General features: G+C 44.8%; 1 protein-coding gene across 1 annotated transcript in view; it reads left to right on the top strand.

The window, feature by feature from the left end:
- The first annotated feature begins 2,881 nt into the window (after nt 1–2,881).
- JHY (junctional cadherin complex regulator) overlaps nt 2,882–25,169 on the top strand; it is a 79,486-nt gene continuing 57,198 nt past the window's right edge. The window contains exons 1-2 of the mRNA XM_087828762.1: nt 2,882–3,210; nt 15,851–16,379. Of these exons, the coding sequence (XP_087684888.1) occupies nt 2,882–3,210; nt 15,851–16,379 (858 nt within the window). The remainder of the gene's footprint in view (nt 3,211–15,850; nt 16,380–25,169) is intronic.

Below are 25,169 nucleotides of genomic sequence, written 5' to 3'. Positions count from 1 at the left end.
GTATTTGGGGGGTTGGTACTCTATATTTTTAAAGATGCCTCTGCCATTTCATGTAGCCGTGCTTCGCTTCCTTCCTTGTCTGCATGCCCGTGGGCTGGGACCGCGGTTTAAGGAACCATCCCGTTATTTCCAGTGAGGTGCACATCAGCACACACTCTAGGCTAAGTACCTAAAAGGGAAATTACCGAATCACAGGGCACACGAATCCTGCTAAGGTCAGACCGGCTTCCAAAGGGGCCGCCCCACTGCGCCCTCCCATCCGCAGCCCGAGGGCCTTCGCCCCGCACCCCCCCCCCCCCCCCCCCCCCCCCCCCCCCCCCCCCGGCCGCGCACCGCCAGACACCCGAAGCCGCGCGGGTGAGGCGGGCGGGGCACCCGCCGGGGTGCATTAGCCCTGACTGCGGCCGCATTAAGCACCTCAAGTCCACAGCAAGTATTCACTGGCCGTTGGGTTTGTGAGATTCCTGCGGGCGCGTCCCGCAGCCGGCGTCCCCGTCCGCGGGCGGCACCTGCTCCGCGCGGGGGCGGTGGGGCGGCGCGGTCCCGGGTCTGCCCCGCCGCCCTCGTCACAACCGTCCCACCTCCACGCCGGAGCTGGCGGTGTCACGGACGCGGAGGCCGCCACCGCCCCGGCCCCTCCCTCCCCGCGGCGCGCGGGGCCTCGGTCTCCAGGACAGCGGCGGGCGGCGGGGCCGGGAGGACGCGGGGCGGCCGAGGAGCGCCGGGCAGGTGACTGGCGGCGCCCCGGGGCGGGGGGCGGGGACGGGAGGGACGGGAGGAAACCCGAGGGAACCGGGTGGGGACCCGGGGAGCCCCCGACAGCACTGGGGCCGGGGCGGGGCCGGGGCCGGGGCGCCCGGGTCGGAGGGCTCGGCACCTGCCCCGCGCTGCGGGCCCTCGGTCGGCCCAGACGGGCCGGGGCCAGGCCGCCCCCGCCGCCCAGCTCGTCGGTCAGAGGAAGGCAGAGGGAGGAAAGAAATCCGCACGCCCCTCGGGGCAGCTTCTGGCCTGTCCCCCGAAGGGCAGCGTCTCCTCCACCCTTCACGCTGGTGACCCCGGGCCAGCGGACGGGGCCCTAGGCGGCCCTGGGTCAGGTTTCCCAGGCGTGTGCCCGCCCTCGGCCAGACCTGCCCGTGGAACCGCTGAGCCGCTGGGAGCCGCCCCTCGCGCGCGCAAGGCCCCTTCTCTCCGCCCGCCGCGGCCTTCAAGGCCCCCGTGCGTGGCCGTTGGCTTTGCTTGCTCGCTTCGCGCTCTCCCGAACTTCATTAATCTGGTGACAAGCAAAGTATTATCTTCCATGGACATTTTTTATTGATTAACTCCAAGCGCCACTAATCTCTCTCATTTAAGAAAAGACGGGAAATCGAAGAGACAATAATTTCATGAAGGAGCATTTCCAAATTGAAATATAACGATTACATTAAGCTTTTTAAGATTCCCAAGTACAGTGACTTGATGTCTTACAGTAAAATGGGTGTTTTAAAACTCAGTTACTTGATGGATTTGCTGCTTTGTAAAAGTATCCTAAAAAGCAAGTTAATCAGCTTACCAATATTAAAATAATACAGTGGAGTGAAATAGATGTATTTTTAAAATAAGTGACTTAATACAGCAAACCAGCCTGTGCAGTTAGACACTAATTTGTGAATATGTTACCTTTTGTCTGTTTTGTTAGTTGGGTGCTTTCCTCCAGGGAATAGTGATGTTCCATAGCAACAAAGTCAACATATGTGGTCATGTTGTTTAATTAAAATTAGGACCTGCCAAAAAAACAAGAGCAAGCCCTTAAAACAAACTGTACAGTAATCTCTGATGCTGAAGGTTTCTGTTATCTGACCTACAGGGGGAAAAAAGGCATAAAGGCAGTGAGATAGAAGACAGAGCAAAGAGAAATGCTAGGTGGAGATGAAAGGAAGCACAATCCAAAAACATCTGCTTTCAATCCGCCATGAACTCAAAGCACCTTTAGCAGCCTTTTGAGACAGGGAGGGCTCACTGGGGATGACACTCCTAAGCCTGTTAGAGGAGATCCCAGGTGTTCTTCAGGCCAGTCTCCCAGCTCTCCCCAGGACAGCATCCCTTTCAGGTAGGCAGACATCCAGCCTCTGCTGTGAATTGCTCTGTGGTAGAATTTACAAGGCTGACAAATCTTTTGTTGAGCAGTTTTAATCATTTTTTTAAAAATATACTGCGCTGAGGCTGATCTCCATGTAATGACCCACCCCAGATTACACATTCCTATCTAGTAGCAGCCTGTATATCGAAGTCTTCCGGACGGAGAAGGCGGCGGATACGGCCCAGTAGCATACAGCTCCCCTCCTTACAGTTCTGACTGCTCAGCCCACACTCTTTCCCTCTCTACCTCCTGTACTTTCCACAAGGTAGACCATGACCTGCTTTTCTCTGTCCATTAGGACAACTGAACAAGGGCATATTTGTCTCAGTGCCCTGGGTATTTGAAACAAGGCCACCAAAGTCCTGTCCATAGTTACCACTTGGCTTGTTCGGACTTGTCTGCGCAGGCCCCTGGAAGCTAGAGAAGGGATGTGCTTCCACACAGCCATTTGATTTCCTCCTTGGGGCCGCCCTGATTTCTCAGCTGGTTAGAAGCTCTTCATCAGATGTGTTCCTGGATTGAAAAACACAATAATGTTGCAATAGACCTTCCTCACACACACAGAAGGGTGCACACAAAAGCCTGCAGGTGATATAACAAAATTCTGGTCCTCATTTACATTTTTTATTAACATTAGAATTGAAGAGATTTCAGTAACATAAATATAATTTTTTTAGGTAATGCTTTTGTGAACCACAACTTTAAATATTCAGCCAACTGCTTCTATCAACAAGAGTATCCTGTTAATTTTTGTATTTTTTCAAGATGAGTAAATTAATTCCCAAGCTCTCTATTCAATCTCCTGTCTATCATGCCAAGTTAAAGGTCCAGTCCACAGAATCACCTTTTAAGAAAGAAGACTTACATCTGATTTCAAAAGACTCCCTGGAAGCTGATTCAGAGAGCCTCACTCAAGAGGCTAAGTCCCAGTCTGACTCTGAAGACCCGCTGCAGGGCAGTATGGAGCCTGACAGCTTAGAGGAGAGCTCTCCGCAGGACAGCCTGAGCGAGACGGAGGAGGAAGCAAGCCGGAGAGCAGCTCGGGCGGCCGGCAAGGACAGCCGCCGTGCCCGGCACAGTGGTGCCGTCAACCGGTAAGCAGCTGGCTTATGTCAGACAGCAGTGCTTTCTGAAATGTATTGTTAAATAATCACTGGGGCCCCAAGTGAGAGCGAGGACAGGCTCTCACGGTGAGCACTCTGCAGTGTGAGAGATGGGGGCCAGGCTTTGGGCCACATTCTTTTTTTATTATTAAAAAATATGCGAAAGACAGGGAGCCCTGTCCAGGTAGCACAGTTGGTTAGGGCGTAGTCCCAATATGCCAGGTTGCAGATTCGATCCCCAATCAGGGCACTTATAAGAAGCAACCAATGAATGCATTAATAAATGGACCAACCAACCCATCTCTCTCCCAAAAAATTTTTTAAAAATCTGTGCAAAAGACAAGGAGAGGTTTTAATAAAGGCATTTGCTTTTCTTATGCTCCTTATTTCCTGTCCATATTCCAAGTGTCTCCACTATGACCTCACCTTGGAGAAATCCAGAAAGGCTGGTATAGAAAAGTGCCATAACGTGGAGTCAGGCGGTCTAGATTCGGTCCAGGCACTGCTGTTTAGTGTATAATTTGCATCTCACTTTTTCTCACCTGTTAAATAAACCAGCCTCCCTAGCTCCCAGGATTGCTATAAATGTCAGTAAAGCACATCCAGGGGGTATATACCTCCCAGGACCCCTATAATCATATAAAGATTCAATTTCTAATAATCAGTATTGATGGAGCACTAACTTCATGCTATGCGTTACCAAAAACTGTAAGAAAAATTAAAATCATGCAACATTACTCCGTTTTAATGAAAATGTAAGTGATATGATAGAGTGTAGAAGGTCAAAGGTATTGATTAGGAGGAGGTTTAGTGTGGCGGGGCCGTGCATAGAGTCAAACAGACCATTGTTCACAATCCCCTTACTAGCACATAATCTCTCTGTGCCTCAGTTTCTTCATCAGTAACAGTGGGATAATAATAACGGTTACCTTACAGAGTTATCATGACACTAAACAAATTAATATATATGTGTAATAAAATGCATAAAGTACTGAGAACAGGGACTGGCTGTTTATATATGTGTTAGATTTTTTAAAATTAGGGGTAAAATATATTGAGGAAAGTTTATTGGAAGTCCTAGAGCTTGGGCAGGTAGGGTTTTGGAGACAAGGTAGATTTGGAAAAAGGGAACAGAATTAGAGTGACGTGTGTGGCATGATAAGGGACCCTGCTTGATCGCAGAGGATCTTTCCTTGGTCCAGGGAAAGTGGACTGAGCAGGGGCCTGACTTGGGGGCCATCGTGGAGTGAAAACAGCTCATGCGAACGACAGGGCCCCGAACACAAAACTCAAATGACACGTCCAGGAACATAGTCACAGCAAGGGCTCTTTTGAAAGACAGAATTTGAGCCTGGTCCTGAGTCTTTTTCTTCCTTCTTTCCATCCTTCTGCCTTTCACTGGGAATATCGAGTTGAATCATGCTCATATGCTTTTTAATGTTTCCCAAAGTACAGTACAAGTGATATATGCTGTCACTAAGGTGCAGCCACAGTGCTAAGGGCAAAAGAAGGGTTCAGGAAGGCTTTAGCCAGCCAGCCCCATCTGAGGGGTTGGTGGCTCTGCCAGGGGGAGAGGGCGCAGGGTCTTGGGGAGCGGTGAGATAACGCAGCGTTTCAGGAGCATTGCTCTGCAAGCTGGCACATGCTGAATTAGAAGATAAACACACGAGGGACAAAGAGACCACCAGATGGTAAAATCCAACAAGAAAGGCAACCATAACAGTAACAGTATCTCTCTTGATAGGCCCATCTGTAATTTCTCCATTGTGATCCTGCGTTCATATCCCCATTTTTACAGATAAGGAAAATGAAGCTAACAGAGATGGAGTAGCTTGTCTAACATCAAGTTGCTGTGAGGGGATATTTGTTTTTTGCTATTGATACTGGTTATTTTTTAAATTTTGACAAAATTCTAACCTATAGAACAGTACCGAGAAAAATGCCTATAACCCTATTACTGTATTGTTTCAGATGTATTTTTTAAAGACATAAAAAGTTACAGAGAAAGTTTTCTTGTTCGGCTTCTCAAATCCATCGCCCAGTTTTCCTCCTCAGAGAGAGCCAATACATGTTGTTCTTAGCAGTCTTCTATTTTTTTCTGTCATGGGTAATTTATAGGTAGTGGAGAAATATGTACATAAAATGGAAGAATTGACAGGGCTCCGTGACAGATTAGACGTGACGACTGAAGGAACAAGAGGAGCCCGATTACTCCGACATTCTCATAACAGCAGCTAACGGTTAGAGTGCTCATCACGAGCCCCTCCTGTGCTCAGCACTTGGCGTGTTACCTCACTTAACCCTGTGGCAGCTCTGGTAGGTGGACACTGTAATGATCCCAGTGTACATGAGGCTTAAATGTTACATTTTACCCATTTCTTACCTCTAGTGAGTGTCCGACCCTGAGCTCTAAGCCATGTTTTTCTTTATTTCATTTTCCCATCACCATTTATCCCCTCTGTGCCCTCTCCCACCTCCCAGGCCGTGCTTTCCTTATAGCTCGAATCTAAGGGAGTCATGGTCTCCCACGTGATCAATGGTAGTGGTTTCATTTACAGAAATGGGGGCATCAGAAAGGAAAGATCTCTCGCACAGAGAGGTAAACTCGTCTGTACTTTCAAGGTGAGGAAGCCAAGGGAAGGATCCATTAGGGGACCTCACTTGCCCAGGGTTGTTTTTTTCTTCTTGGAGTCAGTGCTCAGGGACCCAACTTTAACCTTGCTCTTTACCCAAGGACAATGTAAATACCACTCAGTATGTTTCAAAAGCAAGAATAATACTTACAAAAATTAAAATTATGGTTAGGGCCTTGGTCTTCTGATTCAGAGACCCTTAAATAATACTATTTTCCTTAGATTGATTTGCCTTAGAGATGTTTAATTATAGATGATAATCCCAGAGTTAGAATGGGTTATACTTTGAACATTAGGAGGACAGTTCTCCACTACAAAGGGAAACAGAATTAAAGCATTTAGCCAAATAATGCCTCAAAAATATTATTCATGTGAGTGTTTAGTTAGATAACTAAACACTTGCCTCACTCAAGTCTTGGGAAGCTGTTGTTGCAAAAATCTGGGAGTTTATGAGCTGTGAAGTAGACAAATTGATATCAGACTCTCAATATAAAATTCAAGTATGCTTTCATTTTGTACTGGAGGTGGCATTCTGGGAGTGGTAGTTTAAATTAGTCAAAGTCTTGCCTTAAAACTAAGGAGCTTCTTTTTCTTCTTGCTTTTATAAACAACCTTTTTAAAAGCTGCCTGACAGATCACTTGAGCCCCATCGTGTGTTTTGATGTTACTAGGACCTCCTCAAAGCAATTACTCCTTGTATCTCACCAAAGTCAGGCCGCAGTTCAGTGTAAATGGATTAGAGAAAACACTTTTCTTAATGGAAATTGGAGCTGCATTGACTGCGGCAAATGAATCAAGAGTGGGGAGAGGGTCTTCTCCTGGTAACCCTTAAGCCCCGCTCCAGAACCCGTCTCACGGCCCCCGGCGCTTGTGGAGAAAGAGATCAGTGTAATTCCTAAAGCGTTAGAAAGAACCTGCTTAGTCCTGGGGTCTTCTGAAAACTTACGTGTTTAAAAAACATCAGAGAGCAGCAGTACAGTACTCAGTATATGTGCTTATATATGTGTATAGCCTTGTTTACAAGAATACTTCGGTATAATTAGCTACCATTTGTAGAGCTATTTGCTTTATACGTACTATCTCATTTACCCTAGAGGAGCCTCTTAGGTGTTATGATCCCCATTTTACAGATAAGGAACTGAGGGTTCGAGAGTTGTGTAAGTGCCCATAGCTACCAAGTGGCAGAGCCTGAGCCTCTAATTATAAATTTCTACATAGGTGATCAAAGGCTGATCTGATAAAAGATTCAATTTTACTATCTAACAAATATTAAAGATATAACAATTTTAATGTGGACTAAACTGAGACCAGAGTACAGATGCATGTGAAATTATAAATTTTATTAAAGTCATACAAATATTTAAAGGATTCAGTGCCCTCAGAATAAATGAACATTACCTGTATTTTATGTAGGGCAGCAGGGTCATGGTACCTATATTCGTCACACCTCTCCTGGGAAACAGAAACACTTCCGTTCACTGAGGCCCGCGAGTGGCTTACTGGTATCGCCTGGGGACTGTAGCCTTCACAGAAGACCCCACATTCTGTCTAATAAACACCTTGTGCCAGAAGTCACTGGGCTGGAGATAGGCACCATGAGGAGTTATAAATTAGACTGAATACCCAGAATTATCGGAAAGTAAGAAAGGGACTCAATAATAATAACTGCATTCTTATTGTCTTGTGGTGGTATATAATTTTTTCTCTCAAATGCTTCTGTATATATTGTTTCAGATTAGTAATACAAGAATCAGCCCGGCTGGCGTGGCTCAGAGGTTGAGCATTGACCTGTGATCCAGGAGATTGCGGTTTGATTCCCAGTCAGGGCACATGCCCAGGTTGCAGGCTCGATCCCTAGTTCGGGACGTGCAGGAGGCAGCCGATCCATGACTCTCTCATCATTGATGTTTCTATCTCTCTCTTCCTCTCCCTTCTTCTCTCTGAAATCAATAAAGATATATATATTTTAAAAATAAGTAATACAAGAATTAAGTGAAGTACTGAATGATGATTTCTAGGTCTTATATAATAGTCCTAGACAACCAAAATGGATAGTGGGTAAGAACCAAAACCCAGCATTTAAAAAAATATTTTTAGTGATTTCAAAGAGAGGAAGGGAGAGGGGGAGAGAGTGAAACATCAATGATGATTCATGGATTGGCTGCCCCCTGCACGCGCCCTGCTGGGGATCGAGCCCAAAACCTGGCAGGTGCCCTGACCCAGAATTGAACTGCGATCTCTTGGATCATACGTCGATGCTCAACCGCTGAAAACTCAGCATTTTTATTACCCCTCAGATACCCTGGACTGTATTGTACAGCACATTGGAATATTGAAGCTGGGGATAGATTACTTTTTCTTATAGGTGTAGAGATTTTTTTGGTATTGTTTGGGAGCGTAAAGACAACACTTGAGGCTAGGTCTGATATTCTAGTATTATTAGGGACATTTGAGAGTTTCCAGGGGTCAACTTTCATTTCTTTTGGTTTCTAGCAATATTCTTCTGTGTTGATTTCCATTGTCTTTAAGATAGATGGGATGGCTAACCTCTTCACATGCATTACACTGTACTCTAGGGGTGTCACACAGTATTGGAGGGATTGCTACCAGCATTTTAGTTATTTATTTCAGACCACATGGGAATAGTTACATCAGAGACATGAGTTTCTGTTATAGGTATTAGTCATTTCTGTTTTACGTTCATTTATTTGCTTACAAGTTCTGCAGTAGTTGAGTCCTGGTGCACTCCTCTGAGCAGGCATGGTGCCATCGGAACGGATGAGCAGTCAGGGATGGGACCCAAGGTGTGCAAGGGCATGAGCTGTGTCTGTTAAAGGCAGAGTCCCCGCCAGAAGCGCCACAGCCTGGGCACCTCCTGGGTATATTGCCCCAGAGAACAGCCTGTTCCTTTCTAGCTTATTTCAAAACAGGGATGCATTACTATGTGAAAATAAGTAAATAAATAGTGGTTTTGAAACCCTACCAAGCGGAATTTAAATTTATATCATCTGTAAGCTTATGAGTTCAAGAGGATTAAGAAGATTGTTGCCAAGGTCCTAAAAGGAGAGTTTAATTCATGACCGTTACTGTTGTCATTTATTTCCACTCTGTGTAAGTTTGAAAATATAGAAGGCTTTAATAACTATAATTTTTAATGTGTTGACTTTAAAATAAATGCTTTTCCTACCATTGACTATAGATTGCTGAGTTTCCCATGCTGGGCCCAGCCCAGTTACTAATAGTGGATTTTTAGAGCTGCTGAGGCTCTTAAAGCTCAGCCCATCCCCTTATTATACGGGAGAGGAGCCTGAGGCCGAGAGTGGTGCCAAGACTCACCCAAGTCCACACAGCTTGGTCAGTGGCAAATCTGGACTAGGACCATATATGTCAAGACCCATATGTTTTTCCCATGACATCACAGCTGCCTTGAAACTCCAGTGTTGTTAATATCTGTCCTTTAAAATACAAGAAATTGTACCTAGAGAAAGTGTAACACCTGGAAATTTTATAAATCTGGGTCCCCGATCTTCGCCCTTATTTCTAGGGAATGAAATTCCTCCCTTATCCAGTAGGAGCCTTGGAGACTCTCCCTGAGTGAGAGGCACTGAGTTGTTAAAGGCTGTATCATACAGAAATTCCTTGGGTAAGGCACAGCCTTTGTTTCACAAAAGAGAACAGTAGGAGTGAGGTACTCCAACTTTTACCACTGCAATCACTAACATGCCCTCCTTAGACCGTTTATTTTTATTTAACTCCCAGATTGTCCTTGATCAAGACTGTTACTAACAAGTCTAATAATTTTGGGCAAATATCTGGTTATTCTGCAGCCATAAATTTGTTGTGAAAGAAAACAAAGGACTTTAGTTGGAATTATCCAAATTATATATTTGCTGTAAATAAATTTCACTAGATAACAATCCAGCTCCTTTCGTTTAGCGTGTTTCCATAGACAATCTTTCGCCTTCAGTTCATTAAACCACCTTTTTTCTATTAAAATGTTCATTTTTTTTTTTGGCAGAATACATACCTGCATTAAATGATTTTCCTGGGTTGTAAATAACCTTCCCAAAGCATCCCAGTGTATTTGAGGAACGATTTTATTTCATACTTGCAAAAGTGATTTTTTAATCCTTTGGGTTTTTGGGTTTGTTTTTTTCATTTTATTTACTTAAAAGCTGTTGATAAAAGATTAAGATGAGCATCCAGTTCCGAAATCCTTGGGAACAATTGTCAATTTTATAGTTCTTAAAGAGGCATTAAAAACTTTATACTTAAATACAAATTGAATTTGCTGTTCATATGCATGAAAGATTTAATGGCATATAAATTGGCAATAATTGTTCTGTTTAAAAGGATTAAATTAAACCTAAATCAATAATAACATGTGCAATTTCAATTTAACCGGCTACTTAAAATAAAGTAGCAAATAAATAACTGCTAAATGATTAATAGCAATGCTTTTATTCACCTCCTCAACAGGCAAAGTGGCCAGTTATTGAATATTTTATTATGTGTGCAAAGGATGTTAATTGTACTAGAAATATGCTCTAATTTTAGTAATTTTTTGATTGAATACTATACTGAATATGAGGCTCTTCATTAAATGGAGATTTTAATTTATTTTGTTTGAAGTTGCCACAGTCAGTAATGAAATATGGTCCATTAAAGCCAGCAAATATCATGGCCTGTGCATACGAGACCACCCTCCCCTCCTCCCTGCATCCATTTCTAACCCTGCCATCTGAAGAGGAGACCTGGCATCTGCAGTCCGAGCAGTAACAAAGGAGTTTGTACTCACTGTGCTGCACGGTCTCCGTCAGATGGGAGGGAAGAGGGAAAGGCTGTGTGGGGATGATCACCGGTGGAGGGCACTTCAGCTCACTTTGTCCCAGTGTGTTGACCTGGACACAAATACAATGGAGCTTCTTGGCACACAAGCTCCGAACAATGGGGTTCTTCAGGATCGTGTTCTGTTTCACCATCAGATTTGTTTCTGTAAAGTATTAAAGCTTTCCATGCTCATGATTTGGCAAAACATAACCTCCCATTTGTTTCAACATGTGATCTCCACCTAGAAAGGGAAGAGGGTATGTTTTAAGGTAGTCATTATAGGTATAAATGGTGCAATGTAATTAATCTCTTTTAATGGTGCAGTGTAATTAATCTCTTTTCAGGTTCTATCTTGTGTGTGTGTGTGTGTGTGTGTGTGTGTGTGTGTATATATATATATATATATATATATATATACACACATTATTAGAGTATCTTTTCAAACAATTTTTCTTAGCCAAAGCTATTCATGTTGTCTGATTTGTGTCAAAACCCTCTGCATTTTCTAGGTTCCACTTAAAGCATCAGTCTTCCCTGTAGTGTATGACGTTGCTTCTATGGGCATTTCCGAATGGACATTTGCTTGAGGCTAGAAATTACAGCTGTTTCTGAAGGTCTAACGTAACTTAATTCTCCCAGGTTTATCCTGCGCACCGTTTTTCAGCAGTTCTTTAGACAGTTCATCATGTGGAAACACTGACATTTCTTAATCCCATTTCCTGTTCACAGTTCAAACAGATTCTCCGTGATGCCTAAGTCACGGTAAAAAATTGGATTTTTAAAGATGTGTTAATTTTTCAGGCCACTAAGGTGCCACTTAGTGCATCACAAGACAACTTTGTACCTTGGAAATAAGTTAAGCTCTGGGGAGAGAAGAACCCCGTGAGGAAGCACAGTACACAACATTGTGTCATGGCAACCGAATGTAACACACAGCAGGCCCAGGCCAGCGAGAGAGCTCAGCGACGTGCTTTCAGAGCTTGCCCTGGATGCTACTGTGTCCAGGACGTTAGTTCTAAGCATGTATATATATACAGGGTGTCTCCCAAAATGTACACACACTATAACAGCTGAGAGCTCAATTTTGAAAATGAAATGTATTTTAAAAACACTGCCTTTAGAATGACTCCAAGTGTCTGAATACATTTTTGGCGACACCCTATATATATAAATTTGCTTAATGCCTCAGCCACACCACAGGGTAGCTGCTGTTATTCACACCATTTTGTTGTGAGGAGGTTGAGGCACAGGGAAGTTAATAACCTGCCCAGGCTTCCACAGGAACTGGCAGCACCAGGAATTGAGGACAGGCGGTCGGATTCCAGGACCCTCATCCTTAGACACTCTGCTAAACCGTTTCTCAGAACCCAGACACTCCAGATTATTATTGAGAGAAGCAAAGCACATGGAGATTTCATGGGACTGAGGAGGGTCTAGAACCACGACTGTAGATGTTATGCCACCGTCAGCTGGTGTGACAAATACAATGACCGATCTGAGTGCCCGTTTTTTAGAATGACTGCAGAGATAGATGTCAGGAATCCATTTCCCTCAACCACTGAAGACTAATCTTTTTAATAGTAGACATTCCTTGGTTATCGAGTCCTCTGTGAGTTTATCATAGTATCACAGAACAGTAGAGGTGGAATGGACTGTGATATCTCCTAGCAAGTGAATCTGGAGGTAAGAAGTTATCACATTTTCAGTGAAAAACAAGGGTGTGTCCTCACTTAAATACCCATAACACTCTGTATCTCTTTATGTCCCTAATGTGTTACTTGTTACAGTTGGTATAAAAAGCCTGTCTTCCCTTAGCCTGCTTCTGTTTTGCTTGCCTGTCACTCTCTCTCCAGTGCCTAGTTCCTGGGGGAGCTGCTCAGTGCATACTTGTTGACTAGCTGAGTGACTGATCAATTCACTAACTCGCATAAGGCAGGCCCTTTGACAGCGTGCGCTTCACTCCCACCCATGGGGAATAGCTGCGTGATAAAGGGCAACCTAATGGGCAGGAGCCAGGCCTATATCCTGGACCCTCCACTTGTTAGCTCTGTGACCCTGTGAAAGTTACATGAGTTCTCTAAGCCTCAGTTTCTTCATCTATTAAGTGGGGATAATAACAGTGCCTCCCTCATAAGGTTGTTGTAAGGAAAGCGCTAGCATTTCCCAGGTCAGCATGCAGTGATCAGTGCCATATTCCCAATTCAGCACCCCACATCCTACCCCAGGACTAAGTAGCAGAACAGTGACCCCCAAGAGACATGTCACTTTGAAAGGTTGCCAACCCCTGCTTCAAACCATGCAAAGGACAGTTCTAACATTTTCCAAAAAGACCCACAAAAAACCCTTATAGCCTCTGTAGATAATTCCTTTCACTCAACACTTTCGCTGCCCCAAAGTATTTGGATTACTGTGTCTTTGTTCTCTAACGAAATTGTTTTTGCTAATTAAATTCAAACTCTCATATGAACTTAGCTTAGCCAAACTTCTTCACAGATTTTACAAAGCCCTTCAAGACCTTGGCTCTCCTTAGTGCTGAGCCCTGCTCCCCACCCTTTCCTCCTCCCACCCCCCATTTTATCTATGAGGAATTTGTTCTTGGAAAGGACCATGTTCCCTTCCCTTCCCTTCCCTTCCCTTCCCTTCCCTTCCCTTCCCTTCCCTTCCCTTCCCTTCCCTTCCCTTCCCTTCCCTTCCCTTCCCTTCCCTTCCCTTCCCTTCCCTTCCCTTCCCTTCCCTTCCCTCCCCTCCCCTCCCCTTCCCTCCCCTCCCCTCCCCTCCCCTCCCCTCCCCTCCCCTCCCCCTCCCCCCCTCCCCCCCCTCCCCCTCCCCCTCCCTTCCCATGCTGTCCCAGCCTGGCACATTTCCTGCCCTTCTTAGCCTTGGGCCTCAGCCAAGCCCTCGCTCCCTCCAGAAAGCTTTCCCTGACCTCTGGGGTGGGGCTGGTGCCCCCTCCTGAGTTCTGAGGGCCCCAGGCCCATGTCGGGGCCCTTGCGCTCCTACTGTAAATTGCTTGTTTCCTGTTTGTATCCCCCACTCGGCTGAGTCCATCACTGTGTTCCTCTAGCTTAGTAAGAACTCAGTAAATAGCTGTAGAATCTCAATGGGTGAGCAGATGGGCAAGGCAAGTTAAATTCTGTTGAGTCCAGCAAATCAGTGAGGAGAGTTGAAGTCACTCAACACATCACAGATATGGTGAAACAGCACCTTCCTTCATTAAAAAGCGTTTTATACTCTGTTCACCGGAAGCTGTAACTGAGGCACTCTTATCTTTTTCTTCCACCTACACCACCCTTACCTGTATCTGAGTGCAAGGAAAGCCCTAAAACCGTGCCCTCATTTGGTCCAATGCAAGACGTTTTCCTGCACGTTTAGATTCTGATTTACTACTGTTGAAATTAGAAATAAATATCCAATACTACATTTGTGCTGGCTGGAGTAGTTTTAGAGGCTCAGTTACTTAACAAACACTTATTGGCTCTTCTTTCTGCAGCAGAGGGCAGAGTACTAGGCGAGGGAAGGAAGGATGGCCCTCAGTCCCCACAGCCCACCTTAACTAGGTGAGGAGACAAAGTCCCCACAGTGAGACATGAAATAAACACAGAACATTAATTCAGACAGAATGCCCCATTTTGATCCTTAAGCAATCCTGAGAAATAAACAATAAATATAACTTGTCCCTACTTACAGATGCGAGAAACTGGCTCACAGATGACGTGGGTCTGCCAGCTGACACAGGCAGATAGTGACAGGCCCAGACCTTAAACCCAGGTCTGTCCAGTCCCAAGCCCAGCTGTGCCCTGCTAGACCGCTCCATGCCCTTCATACATACCCAGTGACCCTCAGAACAGGCAAAGGGCAGGGCCAAAAAATACTGTGAGTTCCACTGAGGAGACATCACAGGGAAACCTCGCGGAAGCCCAGGGACAGCTGACTGGTGTGCAGGGAGTGGTGAGTCGCTCAGCTTGGTGCCTGGCTTCCTGGTGGACGAGAACCAGCTTTATTCAGGCATTTTGCTAGAAGAGAATGTCAACTCTTTCCTGATGGCAAAGGAAGAGCAGCCTATCCCAAAAGGTTAATATGTAAACTAAAAAATTCAAAATGACACAGTGGAAGGCAGAGGAGTTTGTGCTTGCTCTAGTTTTTGCTTTACATCAAATCAACTCCAGGTCCACCTTAGGAAGAGTGAATTAGCACTAGGGGCACTATTAGTTTGTTTGCCCAGCATAAAACTGTGTCTTCTGTAAACGGGAATATCAAATAGCGTAATAAGCCTGGCTGATTTGCATTTCCTGTTTGATTCGAGGATTGCATCTGCTGAACTCAAGGAAGGAAAATCTCGCCCATTTAGCTTTTGAAGATCAAAGGAGCCGTTAAATACGCCATATTACCAGCGTTTTTGTTTTTTTTCTTTCTTGGTTAAGACTAGGAGGTGCTTTACACATGGAGATTGCCACAGGGAAAACAGGAGACTTTATTTGGGGCCATAGGCTCTGGTTATAGACTCCCCTCAGTTCATGCCCCTCAGCCAGGACCATGCGTTTAACCTGCTGTTCAGATAGGGCTGCCCTGAGCTTGAAGTTGTCCCGGACCTGTCTCCTGGGTTCCCTGACAACCAAGAGAGAGGACCCGGGCTTTCGGTGAGCCACCTCCTGGTGCCCAACCTTGGGCGTCTCTCTCTAGTAGTTTCATGAAATCTGCAAACAAAGTGCACTGAGGAGTGAAGTCACTGAGAAGGAAGGAGGCTGAGCCTGTGCAGCAGGTCGGCTGGGACAAGCCTCGCTTTGCCCCTGCAGGGGGAGCCTGAGACGGGCCCCCGAGGGTCACAGTCGGGATGCGCCGCCCTGTGCGCGAGGGAAGCGGGAGGCGGGCGCCCCGCCCGAGCGCGGCTCTCCCGCCCGCCGCCGCCCGCGTCGCGTTGCGCGCGTGGTTCGGTTGTCCCCGGCACTTGGGCGCGAACTGCCCCGTGTTTATTCCATACTTTAATAAACTCGAATAAGGCCTTCGTACCCTTCCGCGTAGTGCGCAGGCCTGACCTGAGCCCGGGGTGTGTCTTTAGCATATCGACAGTAGAAGGGCGTTTATACGAGAAAGACTGAGGTTGGTATGAAATAAAATGACGGGCTGCAATCTGGACTCAGCGCCTGACCTTTCTTTTCTGCTTTGGGCAGCCACCAGTGCGGAGAGGACAGATACTCGGACCTCCGATACGACCCCGACTGGAGGGCCAAGAGAGGCGAGGGGCAGCTGCTGGCCCCCGAGGCGCCGCCCCGCCCCTCGGAGCCCGCGCCCTCCGAGCCCTCGGCGGGGGGCGGCCCCCCGAGCCCCCCGAGCCCCCGGAGCGAAGCCTCCCTGCTGGGCAGCGAGTTCCTCAGCCCCAACTACGAGCGCGAGCGCGGGGCCCGCGGCAGCCGCGCGCTCTCGGGGTCGGGGTCGGGGCCCGGGCCGGGGGGGTCGGGGTCGGGGCCGGGGTCCGGGGCCGGGTCGGGGGCCGGGTCGGGGGCCGGGTCGGGGTCCGGCGGCCGCGGGCCCCGCTCGCGCCGGGAGGCCTTGCTGCCCAGGCCCCGCGGGCCGCGGCGGAGGCGGCCCAGGCCGTCCTTCGTGGAGAAGAACAAGCGGACTCTGGGACTGCCCACCCCCAAGACGGACTCCTACCTTCAACTTCACGGCAGAAAAAGGGACGACGCCCGCCCGGAACAGGTACGTGTTGCCCGGAGCCCGCCCGGAGCGGAGCCCGAGTCGGCCGCGTGCGCGGGGGGCGCCCGGCGGGCCCAGGCCCTACCCCGCCCGCCGGGAGCGCGGAGGGCATTGTCCCGCAGGTCCTGAGAGCTCCGCAGGTCACGGGTGGCGTCCGGTTCTGTAATCGTGCAGTTCGGTTATCATCTCTCAAGCGTCGTCAGTCAAGGAACCATAGGATTTCTTTGTTATCCTCGCTCGAGGATACTTTTTTCCATTGCTTTTTTCAGAGTGGAAGGGGGAGAGAGACAGACAGACACCTGGACTGGCTGCCTCCCCAGCGCACCGGCCAGGGCTGGGCGTCGAGCCGGCACCCGGACCCTCAGCCGGCGGGCGGCGCCACCCCCTGGGCAGGGCTGGAGCGTGGGGCTTTAGACCACGGGTCCCAACAGGTGGAGCGCAGGGCCGAAGGTCTGGGTCCCTGGGTCGTGGCCTTCGCTCCCGCGGTCGCACGGGGTCGCGGCCGTGTTAGCTGGAGCCCAGGGCGACCCACGGGACACGCTCAGCAGCAGCGGCTCCTACGGGGCGGCTCTCGGTCGGATCCGGCAAACCGACGGGGTTTGGGGGGAGCACGCGCAACATGGGGTATTTATTTAAAAGTCAGGTGGTTCTCTTGCCTTTCTAACCCCCTTCGATAATCACTACACTGACCTTTATTAAACCTTAGTCTCTCCGTCTGTAAAATTAGAATAATAATGAATGTCCTCCCATTCTCATCTGACCGTTTTGAAGGTAAATTCTATCCCAGTGATGGATTTAAAACCTACTGAAGCCAGTAAACTTTTAAGAAAACTTATCTTTAGTGTTGAAAGTATTAAAGATGTCCCCCTTCCCCCCGCGCCCCCGCCTTCTCTGCGCTGTGGGCCGTGGCCGTGGCCGTGGCCGTGGCCGTGGCCGTGCGTGCTGCGCGCGCGCTCTGGCGACCCTCCTCCCGCCCGCCCCTCCCGCTGAGGCTCTCAGCTCCCCGCCTCCGAGGCTCTGCGTCTGTTTTGTCCGTTAGATTCCTCATGTGAGGCCATGTGACCCTTGTCCTTCTCTGGCTGAAGCAGTGAACTTCCTTCTGCCTGAGGGGCGCATAGAGACCGTGCCCCCCCCCCCCCCCAGCGTGTCCCTGGGCGCGGGGTAGCGCGGCTCCGGGTGCCCGCCGCCCTTGTGGGTCCCGCTTGACGTCGTCACCTACGGCGGGGTCGTTTTCAAATACGAAGGGGAGGTGTCGCATTAAGTGGGGATTCCCTCGGACAGAGTCCAGATCCAACCTGGCACCACCGAGGGCGCCGTGACCTGCTTTAACCTGTGCTTTCCGATGGGGTGAACCTTTGTGACTATTGTCTTGGTTCAGAGACTTGTTTTGAGGGGGCACCTTTCGGTTGCTCCGTGGCTGCTGCGCATGAATCGCTGAATAAAGCCAATTGGATCCTCAAATTTAAAGAAAGAAAAGGAAACCCTTTTATAGTCTTAAAGCTTAGGTCACGCCCTCGCCTCTGTAACCAACCGGACCAGGAGGGGTGTGGTGTATTAGCTGAATCATGAAAACAAATAGCTGAATTCAGAGTTTTCAACAATTTGGCCCAGTTATAGATGTTTGATGTGCTTTTTTGTTTCATAAAACATGTGAAATTTTGAATTCTGACTGCTCATTTAAAATCAGAAATAAATGTGACAGTCCAATATATGTGACAACGTTTATAGCTGGTTATTTCTCCCAGACGATGATCTCTCATTATTTCCAAATGTGTTCTCAAGAGAAGCGGAGAGGCATATAGTCAGGCCAAAAAGTTGTATTTCTAATAATAAAAGGGGAAAAATATTTATTATAAGTTCTTTAATTGCTGATATCTTAATTGCTAATTATTTTAGTAGTGATAACTTAATTTACTAAGCGCTGTTGGGTTGAGTGGTCAGTGATTCCATAGCATAGTTCTCATTGTGCCAAGGAGGAGACTTTAAAGCATCTTATGCTTGCTCAGTCTTTAAGCTCATGAATCATTCTTTGGCCATTGACCTTGTCCATTGCTTTCTCCAGGTTCAGCTATCTAAGGGCTGATTGCTAACTGTATTCAAAATTGTTTCATAACCATTTCTAACATATTTTTCTTTCATCTTTACTTGTTTTAAAAAAGCTAAAAGTTAGTTTGACCTGACAGTGATATAATGATATATGCAACTTTCAAAAAATATATTATAGTCAATAGCATAGAATATATTACTTTAGAATAATTATTTATATATAAAATGTGTAGTCTTTTCTGCCAATACACATTATATTCTCTTATGGGCAGGTACTATGCTTTCCACTTATATTTAATCACAGACTCAGTAAATATATGGGAATGGGAAAAGGCATCTTTTCCATTACTTGCAAACTTATTCTCTTTAGTATGACTTTAAGTTTATGTGGGGGAAAATGATGTTTCTAGAGCAGTGGTTTGAAATCCTGGCTGGATATGAGAAACTAAAATTTAAAAAAAAGTGATTCTTGGCTTCATCCGGACCAATTTACAACTCTGAATGAGATCTTGAGCATCAGTATTTTTTTTTTTAAAAAAAACACGCCTTCAGGTGATTCTGATGTGAAGCCAGGTGTGAGAAGCATTGTTCAAGACAGAGCAGAGATCTTCACCTTTGACTTCACATTGGAATCACCTGGAAAGGTTTAAGAACACTGACTCCTTGGCCGGAAGCCCTGAGATTCTGAGGTAGTTTATTAGGGGTGCCCTTTAAGCATGGGGAGTTGTCAGAGCTCCCCAGCTGGCCGAGACAACCACTGACCTAGAGCATGGTTCTCAATCATCCGTACACGCGAGGATCATCTGGCGGGTTTGCTAGAACAGATTGCTGGACCAAACCCAAGGGCTTCTGATTTAGGAGGTGTGGGGTGGGGCCCAAGAATGTGAATTTTCTACAAGGTTCCAGATGATGCCACTTTTGCCATCAGGCCCACACTTTGAGAAATGCTGATCTTTTGCTTTTCAAACCTTAAGGTGCTTATGAATTACCTCAGAATCTTGTTAAAATGCAGACTTGACCTAGCAGGCCTGGGTGAGACAAGAGTATGCATTTCTAACAAGCTCCAAGGTGGTGCCAAGGCTGCTGGTCCACGGACCACACTTTGAGTAGCAAGGGGCTAGAGTGTAAAGAACACAGAGCATTTATCTGAAACTTAGAGCCAAAGTGGGGTAAGTCAGTGCCCACGAGACACTGGCGATTTCAGTGGCTGTTAGGAGTGTTCCTTTGGGAGGGCAGGAGGTGTGGAGTTGGGGGGGGACAGGTTTGGAGGCTGTTGTTTTCAATGAAGTAGCATCCTTCTGGAAGTTTTTCACATTTGAATGATCCATTTTTCCCCTCCTAATTTCTTTGAAAGAGATGACACGTGTCTTACAACTAGGAACATCGAAAGGATAAATAACATCTATTGTTAACTGAGTGAATAAATAAATCTCAATTACCATACACACAACCAAAAAACTCAGCTTCCTAATACATTGTTTCACTGCAAGCACCATGCTTGGCTGCATCCGACCTAAGGGCCTTAAGCAGCGTATTATATTTAGGAAAATCTGAAAGTAAGTCCAAGAAGTTTACAACATCCCAATAAAAATGTCAATAGTTATTTTTTTAAATAAAACTTGAAAAGCTGATTATGAAGTTCATATGAAAAATTGGCATGAATAACAAAAAAAGCTCTGAAATTAAGAGTCATCATGAGAGAAAATAGTCCTACTTGATGGTATAGTCTAAAGCCTCAGTAATTAAATATTAAGGTAATATGATAGAAAAATGGAAGAACAGAACAGAAAGTCTCGCAGGAGAACCAGTTCCATGTGAGAATGTAAGATCTGAGACTGACTTGATAAAGGCGGTATCTCAAACCAGTGAGGAAATCAGCGCTTGTTCAGTTAAACAACGGGATAAGCCACATGGGGAAAGATAAAGTCAGATCCATACCTCATATCATACAAGATAAATTCCAAATGGATCAAATATTTCATTTTAAAAATTAAGCCATTAAAAAACTATTAAAAACAGGAAAATTCTCCTATGACCTTAAAATTATTTAAAATCTAGAATCTATAGAAGATTGCTAAATTTGACTACATAAATATCAAAAGCTGCTACAGGAAGAAAGCATATGAAAGTCAAAATATAAAGAACAAACAAGGGAAAATATTTTTAACTTATACCACAGGCAATTTACTAATATCTCAAATATCTAAAGATCTCCTAGAATCAATTAGAAAGAGACCAATACTCCAATATAAAAATACACAAAAGATATGAAAAGATAATTCACAGAAAAGCTAATACATGTGTCTATTAAGCATATGAAAAAATATCCAACCTCAGGTATTATTAAAAAAAATGCAAATTAATACCACATTGGGATTCCACTTTTTACCAATAACTAAAGCAACAAAATTCCCCAAGTTTGATGAACCTGTAGGCAAAAAGTACAGTCAACCTGGTGAGAAAATAAATTAGTATAGCAGTATGGGGTCGGGGGGCAGATTTGTTAACATCTATTTAAAATACAAATACATACACTCCTTGAGAAAATAAAGTGTGATTGCTAAGAGTATGAGCTTTGGGGACAGATTGGTTGACACCGGTACCTGCTAGCCGTCTGGCCTTGGGCAGATGGTTTTACCTCTCAGGGCTTCAGTTTCCTCATCTTAAAAATGGAGATAATAATTCTTAATGATCCTATTAAGGAGGTTGACTAAAGGGATTAATATATGTACAATGTGTAGATCAAAGCCTAGCTGACAGCAAGCACTATATAAATGTAAGCAATTATTATTTTTGTTTGACCCAACACATTCCAATCCTAGGAATTTATCTTAGTTATATGTATGCAATTTTGAAATAACTCCTGTATGAGATCATTTATTTCACCCTTATTTGTAATAATAAAATGTTGGACACCACCCAAATGCCTATCATTTGGGGAGTGCTTAAGTAAGTTATAGTGTGTCCAAGCAATAGAGTACGATAGTAGCTGTTAAGAAATGAGGGTGATTTTTATGAACTGTTATGGACAGATTATCAGGCTTTATTACTAAGAGAGAAATTAAAGGTGTAGGATAGTGTTTGCAGTATAAAAAGGTGGGAGGAATAAAATATATATCACATTTGCTTGGTATACATAAAAAACTTTGGAAGGATAAAGATAGTTAATTGTATAGGGTGGAGAGGAACAGGTGGGAGCACACTGTGCACCACGCATCTCCTCGTAGCCCTCAGTTTTGACCATGCCTGTGTAACCACAGTCCTCAGCATTTTGTAGGAGCCCCTGTAGCTCCACACCCCCTGATTGCTCAGTAACCAAAATTGCATTTTTTCCCTGTAAATAATGGCTCGGAGCAGAGCCACTGATTTTTCATTTCAATTGCTCCACAATCTCGTGGCCATTTTTCATAGATCTATCCGCTGTACATTAAAATGCACCGGAAAAGTCACCTTTGAATACATGATAAGATCGCAGTCACATGAAGTGTGAAGCGAGGAACTGATGTAAAAACCAGCAAACACTAGAGGGCACCTAAGTATCACCATTGGACAGTAACGTTGCTGGTGCACATTCGGTGCTTGCTTTCATTCATGATTTGTTCAGTAGCCAGAAGTATTTGTCTGAAACTCATTAGAATTTGAGTCAATTTATGATCTACCATTAAAGGAAAGTGCGTCTTGAAAAATGAGCTACCTTTCTATCTTGATTCTAATGTGACTTTGAAGACTGACGATGGTGAAATTTAGAATAGGCTCAGAAAAGGGCAGTAAGTGCTTTATTCATGTTGTTCTTCTCTTTCCTTGTAATTTCTTGGAAAGAAATTACAGATACTTTGCAAATATGGATATAGAAAGGTTATCTAATCACCTATAGCCTTCAAGACAATATAAAGCCATATATAGAATCCAGTTTCCATTCTGAGGATCAACACACCTTTGTGGCTGTTGCTGATACAGCAGGTCAGTCTGCATAGTTGTTGGTAATATTTTCTTACAATCCCTTGTATTTCTGTGGAGTCAGTTTTTACTTATTTTCATTTTGATTTTATTTATTTGGGTCCTCTCCTTTTTTCTTGTTGAGCCTAGTTAAAGGTTTGTCAATGTCATTTATTGTTTCAAAGAACTGGCTGTTGGATTCATTGATCTGTATTTTTTGTAGACTCTATTTTGTTTATTTCTGTGCTAATCATTATTTCCTTTCTTCTCTCACTTTGGGCCTTGTTAGTTGTTCTTTTCTGATTCCTTTCATTGCAAAGGTAGATTGTTTATTTGAGATTTTTCTTGTTTCTTGAGGTAGGACTGTTATGCTATGAAAGCTCTTAGAACTGTCCATTATATTTTGGGTTGCTGTGTTCTTCATTATCATTTGTTTCAAGGTATCTTTTGATTTCTTCCTTGATCTCATTGTTAATCCATTACATGGTTTAGGAACATGTTATTTAGCCTTCATGTCCTCATGTGTTTTTCAGTGTTTTCTTATGATTGATTTCTAGTTTCATACCAGTATGTTCAGAAAAGATGCTTGATGTGATTTCAGTCTTCTTAAATTTACTGAGACTTGTTTTGTGTCCTAACATGTCTTCTATCCTATACAGTGTTTCATGTGTATTTGAAAAGAATGTATGTATATACTACTGTTTTGGGGGTGAAATGCTCTGAATATATCAATCAAGTCCATCTGACCTAGTGTGTCATTTAAGGCCACTGTTTCCTTGTTGATTTTCTGTCCGGAAGATCTACCCATTGATGTCAATGGGGTTTTAAAGCCCCCTACTTTATTACTGTCAACCTCTCCTTTCATGTCCATCAAGATTTGCTTTACATATTTAGGTGCTCCTATGTTGGGTGCATAAATATTTACAAGGGCTATATCTCTTGTTGGATTGATCCCTTTATCATTATGTAGTGTCCTTCTTTGTCCCCTACCACAGCCTTTGCTTTAAAGTATTTTTTGTCAGATATATGTATTGCTACCCCAGCTTTTTTTCCCTTTCCCTTTGCATGAAATATCATTTTCCATCCCTTTAGTTTTAGTCTGTGTGTATCTTTCATTCTGAGATAGATCTCTTGTGGAGAGCATATATATGGATTTTGGTTTTCTATATATTCAGCTGCCCTATGTCTTCTTTTGATTTGAGCATTTAAGCCATTTACATTTAAAGTGATTATTGATAGGTTCGTATTTATTGCCATTTTACTCTTTTAACTGTGTTCCTCTGTTTCTCCTCCCCCTCCTCCTCCTCTTCTTCTGTTCTTTTAATGTTGGTTGGTAGTGATGAACTCTTTTCCTTTCTCTTGTCTGGGAAGCTCTTTATTTCTCTTTCAGTTTTAAATAATTGCCTTGCTGGGTAAAGTAGTCTTGGTGCTGGTTCTTGGTTTTCATCACTTTGAATATTTCATGCCAGTTGCTCTGGCCTGAAATGTTTCTGTTGAGAAATCATCTGACAGTCTTATGGGAGCTCCATTGTAGGTAACTTTTTCTCTTGCTGCTTCTAAGATTCTCTCCATGTCTTTAACCTTTGTCACTTTAATTATAATGTGTCTTGGTTTGGGCTGCTTTGGGTTCATCTTATTTTGGACTCTCTATGCTTCCTGGACTAGTCTTTTTTCTTTACCAGATTAAGGAAGTTTTCAGTCATTATTTCTTCAAATAGTTTCTTGATCCTTTGCTCTCTCTCTCTCTTTTCCTTCTGATACCACCATTAGGAGTATGTTGTTATGTTTCATGTTGTCCCAAAAGTTCCCTTAAACTGTCCTCATTTTTTAGAATTATTTTTTCTTCTTGCTGCTTTGATTGGGTGTTTTCTGGTACTTTGTCTTCCAAATCTCTGATTCAATCTTCTACTTCATCCAACTGACTGTTTATTCCTTCTAGTGTATTCTTTTCAGATATTGTATTCTTCATTTCTGACTTTTTTTTTATGGTTTCTATGTCCTTTTTTATGCATACTATCTCTTTAAGTTCTCATTGATTTCATCCATTCTTCCCGTAAGTTTCTTGAGCATCCTTATAACCATTGTTTTGAATTCTTTATCTGTTAGGTTGCTTGCTTCCATTTTTTAAGCTTTTTTCTGGAGATTTCTCCTGTTCTTTCATTTGGGGAATGTATCTTTGTCTCCACATTTTGGCTGTCTCTTTTTGTTTGTTTCTATGTATTAGGTAGATCTGCTATGACTCCAAGTCTTGGTAGGGTGGCCCTATGTAGTAGGTGTAATGTGGGACCCAGTGGCACAGTCTCCTTGATCACCTGCAATGGATGCTCCAGGAATGTCCCTTGTGTAATTATGTGGACACCTGTTGTAATTGCACCTTGATTGCTATCGGCCCATTTGTGTGTGTGAGGTTGACCCACAGGCTGACTGACTGTGAGGATCAACCCCAACCACATCATGTGATCTGCTATGCATCTGCTGACCACACAGAGCAGAATTCACCTCAGCAGGGTCTGATTCCTGCCAAGATCTCCCTTTTGATATGCCGCTTGTGAAACTAATTGGATCCTGCTCTGATGTTGTCTGATGCTGGCCACTGGGTGTGTTGGTTCCCGGGCGTCTTGGGAAGGACTCTGGTGCAAGCCAATGTCAGACACTACCTATGACCAGTGTTGGGCAACTTGTTTGGAGCTACAAAGCAACCCACAGTTTGTGGCTGTCTCTGCTGGGCCTTGGAATATACAGGAAGGACCAAGCTACACAAAAGCCAGCTTTTACTAGCACTGGGCCCGGGGGCAGGTCAGCAAAAGCCCC

Source organism: Miniopterus natalensis, chromosome 20, assembly GCF_054644295.1.
Source record: "Miniopterus natalensis isolate mMinNat1 chromosome 20, mMinNat1.hap1, whole genome shotgun sequence".
Lineage (NCBI taxonomy): Eukaryota > Metazoa > Chordata > Mammalia > Chiroptera > Miniopteridae > Miniopterus > Miniopterus natalensis.
Note: the sequence above shows the minus strand (reverse complement) of the source record. Positions and strands in the feature narration are given on the sequence as shown.